The 13,307-nt window shown below is 37.7% G+C and overlaps 1 protein-coding gene across 9 annotated transcripts in view; it reads right to left on the bottom strand.

The window, feature by feature from the left end:
- RNF216 (ring finger protein 216) overlaps positions 1-13,307 on the bottom strand; it is a 169,118-nt gene that overhangs the window by 138,578 nt on the left and 17,233 nt on the right. For all 9 annotated transcript variants that reach the window (XR_010323705.1, XR_010323704.1, XR_010323703.1 and 6 more), the window contains exon 2: positions 1,220-1,355. Coding sequence is in view for 5 of the 9 variants with exons in the window: in XM_003416512.4 (XP_003416560.1) it covers positions 1,220-1,286 (67 nt within the window). In the remaining 4 variants the exon portion in view is untranslated. The remainder of the gene's footprint in view (positions 1-1,219; positions 1,356-13,307) is intronic.

Here is a 13,307-nt window from a genome sequence, read left to right on the forward strand (position 1 = left end):
AACCGATGTCATAAAACAATGTGTACTAACTGTTTAATGAGAAACTAGTTGGTTCTGTAAACCTTCATTCATCTAAAGTACAAAAAAAAAAAAAAAAAGGAATCAGCTGTTCTTAAACATTGTTCAGGGGTATTTAAGTCTCAATTAAAAAGCAATGACAACCACAGCATTAATTTGATATACGTGTTTAGAAAACTTGGAAATGATCATATATATAAAAGTTATAACTAAGATTTAAAACTTCCTGCATCACAATAAATCATGGCCACAATCACTACCAAGTTATGATATGCTATTGCTAAAATTCTAAAAATCATTATTTCTTTTGTATTCATAAATTGCATAGGTTGAGCAATTTTATTTATTTTGCTTGATTTATCTGCTTAATAAAATGTGCTCGATTTTAAATTCACTGAAAGCCAAATATAATTTACAGTCTGCTGAAAGAAAATCATCTTTGCAAGGCACAAAATATTCTGAATAGGGAAAAACCAAACTAGCGCAACCTCTTCCATGAAATTTATATTTGCAAACAATGAATACATTAAGGGTTCTTTCCTACTCATCAGCATATTTTTCCTTCAGCCCAAGTTTAAATGGGAATGAGGAATTAAGGAAATAGTTTTCATATATATTTAGAAATTTTATAGAATTGCAGGTACCTCTTCTTTTATCAATCAATAAATTTCCCCCCAAAATTAGCTATGAAACTGTTAACTGTAAAACAAAAGAACAAGTTTCCTAAAATTCCTCGTAAGGCTAAACCAGAACCTCCCAGCAAAAAAGAAATTAAGCATGTTATGGATCAAGAATGCTCCAGGAGCACCTCTAATATTTTTCGGTCGTACACGCCGGGAGGGCCTTGCTTGCAGCCACCATTCCTTCAGAATCAGAGAACTGCCACTGTTCCCATAATCCCAGGCCTTAGAATCTAATGACTGTGCATTTGTAGCTCTTTTGTGCTGGCGAATTAATAGCTTATCAATCTACGTGTAATAGATGATTCTTAAACTTAAATCTGTGCCAGTACGTACCACCATCTGACACATATTCTAGTCTGAAAAATTCTTTTAAGTCCGATATTCTGAAGTCTAAAAATTAAATGTCTTGGGATTCTGAATAATGCAGAACATGTTCATTTCAAACAAGATCTAACTGTAATACTAAAAGGAAAAGCAATGAGAAAAGGGAGAAAGTAAGAGTCAAGCAAGTGGCTCACCTTGACCCCGGTGGCAGTGAAAGCTGTTCAAGTGAATTACCTCTTCATTGCTGTTGCCCTCTGCCATTTTCAAATGCAGACGTACACCTATGTGCCTGCTAATATCGAAGCATGGTGACCAATTGCTCCAAAGGATCTGAAAACGAAGAAAACGGTACACTTAGAATCAGGGAGTATCAAAACTCTTCCCACATGTCTAGTTAAGGAAGCATTCTAAGCTTATGCTGAAAATGTCCTCAAACAAAAACCAACAAATAACTAAAAACACCTAGAAGTAAAAAAAAAAAAAAAAAATCTTTTTTTCTTTTCTTACTATATTTGAAGAGCCAAAGACCTGGTAGAGAAATTAATACCCAGATACAAACTGCATAACAAAAATCTGGCAGAGGACAATTCACACACACACAAAACTCAACTGCTCAATAAACAAGATGTTCAACCTCCCTAGTAATCAGAGAAACGGAAATCAGAAAATGAGACATGTTTAAAACCATTAGGGTAGAAAATATGGCAAGTATATGGGAAATGGAAAAATCTTATACACTGCTGGTTTGGAGGGTAACCTGGTACAGGTATCCTGGAGGTTAACTGGCAATACTCAGTAAGTTGAAGATGCACATTTCCCATGATTGTGCAGCCCCACTTCTAGGTATATTAGCTAAAGAACCATGTACATGTGTGCCAGAAGGCATGTATGATATAAGATACGGACAAGGATGTTCACTACAGAATAACTTTTAATTTGAAATGATCTTTTTGGACATCAATAAAGGAATGGATAAGTAAAATTCACGCAATGATGCAACACGGATAACTGCAAATGTTAAGTGAAACTAAGCATGATTCCATTTTATATAAATTCATATAAAAATTTTAAATGCGCTAAACATATATTTAAGTATTAAGCTAAAAAATAAAATAAATTTGCATGGGAATGAAACTCACCAACTTCAGGAGAGTAGATATTTCTGGAAAAGAGGGATTGAAAAGGAACTATGGTCTGAACTTGAGTTACATAAAACCCTGTTATATAACTTAAAAAACAGAGAGATTTAAAGCAAAGAGGGCAAAACATTAACATTTGTTAAATCCTGGTAGTATGTATACACTTTTCTGTATTTTTATAATCTCCTTCCTTCCCTTCCTTTTTAAAAAAGACACTGTGGTGCTAAAACCAAGTTATTACATCTCCTTGGACCAGCACTGGAAGTGAAACACACAGAAGTTAAGAAAGGGACTAAAGCTGCAGAATGGCTGGATTCCAAGGCTGAGAAACAGAGAGAAGTACTTAGGAGATGGGTTAATGCAGACCAAAAATACCATGCCTATTTTTTATTAGGGGAAGGGAAACGGGGGTTGGAGGGAGATTAACTGGGAAGTGGCGCAAAGAAATCTTTTGGGATGACAACATATTCTGTATCCTGACTGGTAGTAGTCACTAAGGTAAATAAATTTGTCAAAACTCACTGCATTGCACGCTAACATGGATGGATTTTATTTCATGTAAATTATATCTCAATAAAGGCTGTGGGAAAAAAAGAGACATAAGAACCAGCAATTCCACTCCTAGGTATATACCCAAAAGACTTGAAAGCAGGGCTTCAAACAGATACTTGTACATCAGTGTTCACTGCATTACTCACACCAGGCTCAGAAATTCCACTCCTAGGTATATACCCAAAGAGAACTGAAGTAGGGACTCAAAGATACTTGTACATGAGTGTTCACAGCAACACTATTCACAACAGCCAAAAGGTGAAAACAATCCAAATATCCATTAACAAATGAATGGGTAAGCAAAATGTGTATATACATTAAAAAAAAATATATATTTTTTTTACAACGGATTAATCAGTCATAAAGAGAAATAAAGTTCTGAGACATGCTATGACATGAATAAACCTTATGCTGAGTGAAAGAAATCAAACACAGAAAGACAATACTTGCATGATGCCATTTATATGAAAATATCTAGATTAGAGGAGCCCTGGTGGTGCGGTGGTTAAGAGTTCAGCTGCTAACCAAAAGGTCAGCAATTCAAATTCACCAGCCACTCCTTGGAAACCCTATGTGGCAGTTCTATTCTGTCCTATAGGGTTGCTATGAGTCGTAGTCGACTAGATGGCAAAGGATTTGGTTTTTTTGGTTATCTACAATGCAGACATGCATACACAAAGGTGTACAAGTACCAGGGACTGGGGGTAGGGGTGAATGGGTAGTTATTGCTTAAAGGATCCTGAGTTTCTGTTTGGGGTGATAAAAAACTTTAGGAAACAGATAGTAGTGATGGTTGTACAACATGCTGAATATAATTAATGTCACTGAATTGTATACTTCAAAACGGTTAAAATAGCAAACTTGGGTGTTATCTACATTTTACCACAATATAATTTTTTAAAAAGTTACAGATACATTAAAGGCTTAAATGTGTGAAAGGTAATTTTAGAAGAAACTATAGAAGGATGTTTCTTCCAAAAATTTCTTCTAAAATAGTTTCTTCTAAAAACTACCTTTAAAAAATTACCTACTGATTGGTTTAAAGTCAGGAAAGGTGTCCGTCAGGGTTGTATTCTTTCACCATACCTATTTAATCTGTATGCTGAGCAAATAATACAATAAGTTGGACTATACTAAGTACAGGGCAACAGGATTGGTGGAAGACTCATTAACAACCTGCGTTACGCAGATGACACAACCTTGCTTGCTTAAAGTGAAGAGGACTTGAAGCACTTACTAATGAAAATCAAAGACCACAGCCTTTAGTATGGATTGCACCTCAACATAAAGAAAACAAAAATCCTCACAACTGGACCAATGAGCAACATCATGATAAACGGAGAAAAGGCTGAAGTTGTCAAGGATTTCATTTTACTTGGATCCACAATCAACAGCCACAGAAGCAGCAGTCTAAGAAATCAAAAGACGCATTGCACTGGGTAAATCTGCTGCAAAGGACCTCTTTAAAGTGGTGACGGGCAAAGATGTTACCTTGAAGACTAAGGTGCCCCAACCCAAGCCATGGTATTTTCAATCACATCATATGCATGTGAAAGCTGGACAATGAATAAGGAAGACCGAAGAACTGATGCCTCTGAATTGTGGTGCTGGCAAAGAATACTGAATATACATACCACAGACTGCCAAAAGAACGAACAAATCTGTCTTCGAAGAAGTACAACCAGAATGCTCTTTAGAGGCAAGGATGGCAAGACTGCAGCTTACATACTTTGGACATGTTGTCAGGAGGGATCAGTCCCTGGAGAAGGGCATCATGCTTGGCAGAGTACAGGGTCAGCGGAAAAGAGGAAGACCCTCAACGAGGTGGATTGACACAATGGCTGCAACGATGAGCTCAAGCATAATAACAGCTGTAAGGATGGCTCATGAGCGGGCAGTGTTTTATTCTGTTGTGCACAGGGCCACTATGAGTCAGAACCAACTCAACAGCACCTAACAACAACAACACAGAAGGATGAATTTGGCTGCTAACCAAAAGGTCGACAGTTCGAATCCACCTGCCTCTCCTTGGAAACCCTATGGGGCAGTGCTACTCTGTCCTATAGGGTTGCCATGAGTCGGAATCAACCTGATGGCAACAAGTTTTTGGTTTTTATAGAAGGGGGAAAAAAAAAAACTTGTTACCACTGAGTCGATTCTGACTCATAGTGACCCTATAGGACAGAGGAGAACTTTCCCATAGGGTTTCTAAGGAGTGGCTGATGGATTCGAACTGCCAACCTTTTGGTTAGCAGTTGAACTTTTAAGCACTGCACCATCAGGGCTCCACAGAAGGACCAAAAAACCCAAAGGACAGAAGGATATATTTATGACTTTGAGGTAGGAAAAGATTTAAGAAATCACACATAAAAAAAAAGCATAAGAAATTAAGAGACTGGTAACACAGGCTTAAAAAAAGAAAAAGCTTCCATAAAGAAGGTAAAAAGTCGCAAAAAGAGCATATATGTGCGATATATACATACATGTATTTGTAATGCACGTACCTGGACAGAAAACTCCTACAAATCAGTAAGAAAACGACAGACAACCCCAAAATGAAAAAGAACTAGAATAAGCAATTCACAGAACAGGAAACTTTAATGGAGAATTAACATACAATGAGTGGCTCAAACTCACTAGGTAAACTCAGATTTCCAAAAGTTAAAATATCTTCCAATAATCAGTTGCTGGCAAGAACACAGAGAAGTGGGAACTTCACACATTTCCGCTGGGAGTGAAACTGGGGCAACCATTTTGAAGGGCAATTTTGTGCTACTCAGTTAAGTTGTCAACACTGACTATATTAAACCAAAACCAAACCCACTGCCATCGAGTCAATTCTGACTCATAGCGACCCTATAGGACAGAGTAGAACTGCCCCATAAAGTTTCCAAGGAGCACCTGGCGGATCTGAACTGCTGACCTTTTGGCTAGCAATCATAGCACTTAATCACTATGCCACCAAGGTTTCCATCATAACTCAACAATTCCGCTTTCAGGTATACGGTCAGGTGCATTTGAAATAAAGCTAGTCTAAATTGAGAGCTGCTGTAAATGTAAAAATAATAACCAGATTTCAAAGACTGAGCACAAGAATGTATAATTCCTGACTTACGGAAGGCGGGAATTCTACCACTGAACCACCACTGGCCTCCAGTGAAGCCTACACAGAGAAAAAAGAATGAACTCTTGATACAGGCGATAACGTGTCTGAACCTCAAAAACAGTATGCTGAGTGAAAGAAGTCAAAACCACAAAGAGTACACAGTTAATACTCCATTTACATGAAGTTCTAGACCAGGAAAAACTGACGTATGGTGACAGAAGACAAGGGTTGCTTTGGGGAAGGCAGAGGGTTGACTGTGAAGGTCAACAAGGGAACTTTTTCAGGTGATGGAAATACTGTACTTGTTAATGGAATTGTGGATTACATGGGTGTATGTATCTGTCAAAACTAATTAAACTGGACTCATTTCATTGTATGTAAATTATACCTCAAGAGAGGTTAGCGGTCATGGGGATTGAAGGCTTATAACATAGGTCTAATGGGAGTTTTAGAATGAGAATTGAAGGAATGCTGTAAAAGAATATTTGAAAAGATGATGGTTGAGATTATTTTTTTAGAACTAAAAAAATGAATCTTTACATTAAGTATATGAGCTAATGAAAAGTAGCAAAAATAAAAAATACAGACATCACATGAAGTAGAATGTCAAAATCATAAAAACTACCAGAGTAAAAACTGACTCCTCAGAAGCAGCAATTAATTACAGAAGATAATGAAGCATTATCTTCAACGAAATGAGAAAAAAAAATTGTCAACCTAGAATTCTATGATCAGCTAAATGATTATTCAAGAGTAAGAGCAGGATAATTTTTAGACATTCAAAGACTAAAAGAGTTGGCCTCCCAGAGACTCTTACTCCAAGAGGTATTATTAAAAGATGAACTCCATCAAAAAGAAACATGAATCCAGAGAAAATGGGTGGGATTACTGAAACAGTGTATAACACAGAAAATGATGAAATAGAGTCTCAATTTCAGGTAACTGTCTTAGTTACCTGCTGTGATGGTTACAGTTATGTGTCGACTTGGCTGGGCCATGATTCTCAAAGTGTTCTGGCAGTTATGTGACAATGTAGTCATCCTCCTTGATGGGATCTGATGTGATCAGCCGATCAGTTGTAAGAGGAGTTTCCTCGGTGGTATCGCCTGCATCCAATACATATATGGGTGTGCTGGCAAAGCTCACTGGCTTGCTCTGGATCCTGTTTCTAGGTCGTCATCATCTGACCCCTGGTTTTTGGGACTTGAGCCAGCAGCCTGCCGACGGACCTGCCAATTCTGGGTCGTCAGCCCTTACAACCACATTAGTCAGGAGAAACCTCCAACCGTTGCCTGACCCATGGACTTTGGGACTTGCCAGCCTCTAAAACTGCAAGAGCCATTTCCTCGAGATAAATCTCTCTCTCTCTAAATATATAAACACACTTAACTAGTTCTGCTTCTCTAGAGAACCCAGCCTAAGACACCTGCTGTGACAAAAACACCACAAATGGGTGGCTTTAAAAAAGAACAGAAATCTATTTTCTCACAGTTCAAAAGGCTAGAAGTCTGAATTCACATTATGGCTTTAGGGAGAGATCCTTCCTTATTTATAAAATTTATAAACCTCTAGCAAGACTGATTAATAAAAAAAGGGGGAAAAACTGAAACTATCATTATTAGTAATATAAGACACTGCTACAGATCCTACAGATAAAATGAAGAATATTATGAATAACTTTGTACCAATTAATATGAAATTCTGGATGAAATGATCAACTCCCTGAGACACAACTTACCAAAATTGACACAAAAAGAAAAATTTAAAAAATCTGAATAGTTCCCTATGAAATAAATTAAACCAATAATAACCTTCGCACAAAGACCACTCCAGGCCGAGAAAGCTTCCTCAGTGAAGTCTCCAAATATTTGAGGAAGAAATGTAACTAATACTACAAAAACTCAGAGAACAGAAACAGAGGAAATGTTATTTCTCAACTCATTTTATGAGGCCGGCATAACTTTTGACACTAAAATCTGATAAGAACATTACAAGAAAGACTAACATCTCTCAGCAACAGAGATGCAAAAATCATAACCAAATCAATGTGAATTGCGTTATTAGAGTAAAGGAGAAAGGCCACATAATCATCTACCAAGATAGGAAAAAAAAGCATTAGCTAAAATTCAAAACCTATTCATGATGAAAAACTCTCAGCAAATGAGTATTAGAAAGAAACTTCCTTTATCTGATTAAAGGCATCCCCGAAGCCCTAGAGCAAATTTCATACCTAACACTGAAATGAGGAGAGTTTCCACCATTTCTTGTGAACACCATACTGGAGCCTGTAGCAAGTGCACTAGGCCAATAAAAAGAAATAAAACACCACGTTGAAACGAAGAAATAAAAGCATTATTTGCAGGTGACAAGACTGTGGTACTAATGCAAGGATAGATGGAAAAACAGGATAGATGGTTCAGAAACAGACCCACCTATATTTGGTCAACCACATGAAAACAAAGAGGCCACTGCAATGCACAGAAAGAACTGTCTTTTCAATAAATGCTGCTGAATCAAGTGGGTGTCCATATAGGGAAAAAGTGAATCTTGATCAATGCTTCACACATACCATACGTATAAATCAATTCCAGATGGATTATCAATGAAAGATAAAGCAATAAAAATTTGGAAGATAATACAGGGGGACATGATTATGTATGATTGTGTATGTAGTTGTATACAGAGAAACCACTGGAATGAGTAAGTGAATTTAAGTCTTTAGATATAAGGCCAATGTACAAAAATAAACTCTATGTGTATTAGCTTCCTAGGGCTGCTGTAACTAAGTACCACAACAGAAATATCTCACAGTTCTGGAGGTTAGTAGTTCAAATTCAGGTGTCGGCAGAGCCACGTTCTCTCAGAAAGCTCTACGTGAAAATCCTTTTGGGCTCTTTCAGTTCTGGTAACCCCAGGTGTTTCCTGCTTGAAACTGCAGCATAACTCCATCATATGGTATTCCCTCTGTCTCTGTGTCTCTTCTCTTTTTTAAAGGAAGCCACTCGGATTGGATTGAGACTCATTCTAATCCAGAATGACCTCCTGGTAACTTAACTGATAACATCTTCAAGGACCCCATTTTCCAAACAAGATGGACTGACACAGTGGCTGCGACACTGGGCTCAAACAAAGCAACGATTGTGATGGCGCAGGACTGGGCAGTGTTTAGTTCTGTTGTACACAGGGTCCTGTGAGTCAGAAGCGTCTTGATACCACCTAATAACAACCTAGGGATGTACTCTTAGGTGATAAAACTTTTTTTAAAAAAATCCGTAAGATGTGATTACAAAGTCAGAGTAATGGTTACTTTTGGGTGAGGAACCAGTTGTGACTGGAACACAACACACGGAGGGGCTGTGGGGACGGCTGCAAAGGTCTATAGCTTGACCTGAGTGGCAGACACAAGCATGTTAGGATAATTCCGTAATTTGTGTTGTGTGGTTTTCTATATTTGTTTTATTTTCAAATAAAAGGGTAAAAATTCAAGAACAAGAAAACCATCAGGTATTATGCACCCATGTAGTTGCTGAAATGAAAACCAAGTTTTGTCGAGGATTTGGAGCAATGAGGACTTTCACATACTGTCGGTAGGAGTATGAGTTGGAACAACTCCGCAAAAAAAGATACTTGGTCTACTATAGCAGTGTATGTTTATACCCTAAAAAAAAAAAAAAAAATTATTTTTTATTTTTTATTTTATGTTTATACCCTAAGACCCAACAATTCCAAGACTAGGAATGTATTTTATAGAAATGTGTGATTATACGGACCAGGCATATGTACAAGAATGTTCACAGCAGCATTATTTTTAATAGCCAAAAACTGAAAATGACAGCAATGATGGAAATATATTGTGGTACGTTCAATTAAAACCTATACAACAATATAAATTAATCAATTACAGCCACATGTAACGGGTAGATCTTAAAATGTAACGGCTTGAGTGAAGAAATTCAGACACAAAAGAATACATACCGAATGACTATTCAGGGGGGAAAAGCCATTATAAAAAAGGCTGCCTCTGTGAAGCACTAGTTGAGGGTCAGCAGAGAGGGCTGCCATAGAGGTCTGCTGCTTTATTAAGAGTCTGTACAGTTTTATTTTTGAACCATGTCCTTACTTTACTTTGATGAAAATCAATAAATAAGAATCATTGTAGAAATGGCATATGTTTTATTACTTATATATTTACCACAATTTAAAACAAAGGCTCAAAGGAACAAATTATAACTACTATAAAGAGCCCTTTTAAGGAGCACTGGTGGCACACCATTTAAGTGCCTGGCTTAAGGTAGGAGGTTCCAAACTACCCAGCCGCTCTGCAAGATAAAGACCTGGTGATCTACTCCCGTAGTAAAGATTACAGCCTAGAAAACCCTACAGAGCACTAGGAGTCAAAACACCTAATGGCAACAACTTAGAGCCTTTTTAGTTTCAAGATCCTATCTGTAACCTACTCAGTCATTCAGCCCTTTTACTTCCTGAGAAAAATTTCATTTCTCTTTGCCCTCCTGGGAGTGCTTCAGAGGGGGTAGGCCCAGACCTTGGCTTCTCATTAAATGATGCCTACAACAGTCAAATAGTATCAGCATTTTCCCAAATTACAGAATGTTGCTGTTGGTGTGTTCCATCAAGTTGATTCAGGCTCATAGCAAACTTATAGGACAGAGTACAAGAACCCGATAGGGTTTCCTAGGTTGAAATCTTTACAAGAGCAGATCACCAGGTCTTTCCTCCTGCAGAGTGGCTAGCAGGTTCAAATTTTTCAGTTAACAGCCAAGCTGTTTAATCAATGCACCACCAGGGCTCCTTACCTCCAGAATATAAAGTTATATATATGATATTAAAAAAAAAAAACAAAAAACAAACCCACTGCAAAACTAAATTAACAAAACACACTATGCTCATGGACTGGAAGACTTAACATTGTGAAAATGCCAATACTACTCAAGGCAACCTACAGATATGATGCAATCCAAATCCCAACAACTTTAACAAAATGTAAAAACTAATATTCAATTTTATACGGAAAGAAAAGAAACCCAGAATACCTAAAACATCACTGAAGAAGAACAAAGTAAAAAGCCTCATACTTCCCAATCTCAGAACTTATTATACAGCCACAGCAGTCAAAACAGCCTGGTACTGTACACTGACAGAACACATAGACCAATGGAAGAGAATTGAGAACCCGGAAGGAAATCCACCCAGCTATGGACAGCTGGTCTTTGACAAAGGGTCGAAGCCCATTCAATGGTGAAGAGACAGTCTCTTTAACAAACGGTTCTGGCAAAACTGAATATCCATTTGTAGAAAAATGAAACAGGATCCATACCTCACACCATACACAAAAACTAACTAGAAATGGATCAAAGGCCTATACGTTAAACCTAAAACTATAAAGATCCAGGAAGATAACAAGGGACAAAGCTCAGGGTCCTAATCTATGGCATAAAAACACCATCAAACATAACTAAAATGTACAAACAACAGAAGATAAACTAGATAGCTGGGACCTCTTAAAAATTAAATACTTATGCTCATTAAAAGACTTTACCAGAAGAGTAAAAACAGAACTGATAGACTGAGAAAAAATTTTTGGTAATGACATATCCGAGAAGAGTCTAATTTCTAAAATACATAGTAAACTTCGATACTTCAACAACAAAAAGACAAACAATTCAATCCAGAAATGAACAAAGAACACGAAAAGACACTTCACCAAAGAAGACATTCAGGTGGCAAACAAACACATGAAGAGATGCTTGTGATCATTAGCCATTCGAGATGCAACTCTAAACTACAATGAGATACCATCTCACCCCTGCAAAATGACAATGACCAAAAAAATAGAAAAAAACAAATGCTGGTGAGACTGTGGGGAAGATTGGAACTCTAATACACTGCTGGTAGGATTGTAAAATGGTACAATCACTATGGAAAATGGTATGGCGCTTCCTCAAAGAGCTAGAAATAGATATATCACACGATCCAGCAAATCCACTCCTAGATATATATCGCAGAGAAATAAGAGCAGTTACAAGAACAGACATATGCACGCCCTTGTTCACTGCAGCATTATTCACAATAGCAAGAAGATGGAAACAACCTAAGTGTCCCTCAATGAATGAATGGATAAACAAAATGTGGTACACACATACAATGGACTAATATGCAAAGGTAAAGAATAATGATGAGGCCGCAAAACATCTTTTAACATGGATGAATCTGGAGGACATTACCAAAACTCACTGAGTGAAATAAGTCAATCACAGACGGACAAATATGGTATGATACCATTTTTACAAAAAGTCAAGAATAGTTTTACACACAGAAAGCAACATTCTTTGATGGTTAACAAGGATGGGAGAAGTAGGGAGGGAAGGAGACTCACTTACTAGATAGTAAAAAAAAAAAAAAAAGATAGTAGACAAGAGTTAATTCTGGTGAAGGAAAAGGCAATACACAACATGGGGTAAGCCAGCACAACATGACCCAAGTAAATGAAGGCACTGAGAGGTACACAAGACTGAAGGACAAATACAGTAATTGCTATAACACATACAACTCTGCACCAAAAGTAATACTGTTGTTAGATGCTGTCAAGTGGGTTCCAAATCATAGCGACCCTATAAAAAACAGGAAGAAACAATGTTCAGTCCCATGCTATATCCTCACAATCGTTGCTATGTTTGAGTCCACTGTTGTAGCCACTGTGTCAATCCATCTCCCTGGGGGTCTTCCTCTTACCAAGCATGTTCTTCTTTAGGAACTGGTCCCTCCTGGTAACATGTCCAAAGTACTTGAGATAAAGTCTCACCATCCTCACTTCCAAGAAGCATTCTCACTGTACTTTTCCAAGACAGATTTGTTCGTTCTTCTGGCAGTCCATGGCATATTCAATATTCTTCACCACCATAATTCAAAGGTATCAAATCTTCTTCAGTCTTCCTTATTGTCCAGCTTTCGCATGCTTACGAGGCAACTGAAAACACCACAGCTTGGGTCAGGCACGCCTTAGTCCTCAAGGTGACATCTTTGCTTTGCAATGCTTTAAAGAGGTCTTTTGCAACAGACTTGCCTAATGCAATATGTCATTCGATTTCTTGACTGCTGCTTCTGTGGGCATCGACTGTGGATTCAAGTAAAAGGGAACCCCTGACAACTTCATTATTTTCTCCACTTATCACGATACAGCTTTATTGGTCCAGTCATGAGGATTTTTGTTTTACGTTGACGTGTAACCCATACTGAAAGATATAGTCTTTGATCTTGATCAGTAAGAGCTTTAAATCTTCTTCACTTTCTCAGGAAGCAAGGTTGTGTCACCTGCATATTGCAGGTTGTTAACGAGTCTTCCTCCAATCCTGATGCTGCGTCCTCCTCCATATAGTCCAACATACCAACTAAGTAAGGTGAAAGGATACAACCCTGACACACATCTCTCCTGATTTTAAACCACATAGTATCCCTTTGTTCTGTTCA

Source organism: Loxodonta africana, chromosome 12 (genome assembly GCF_030014295.1).
Source record: "Loxodonta africana isolate mLoxAfr1 chromosome 12, mLoxAfr1.hap2, whole genome shotgun sequence".
Classification (NCBI taxonomy): Eukaryota; Metazoa; Chordata; class Mammalia; order Proboscidea; family Elephantidae; genus Loxodonta; species Loxodonta africana.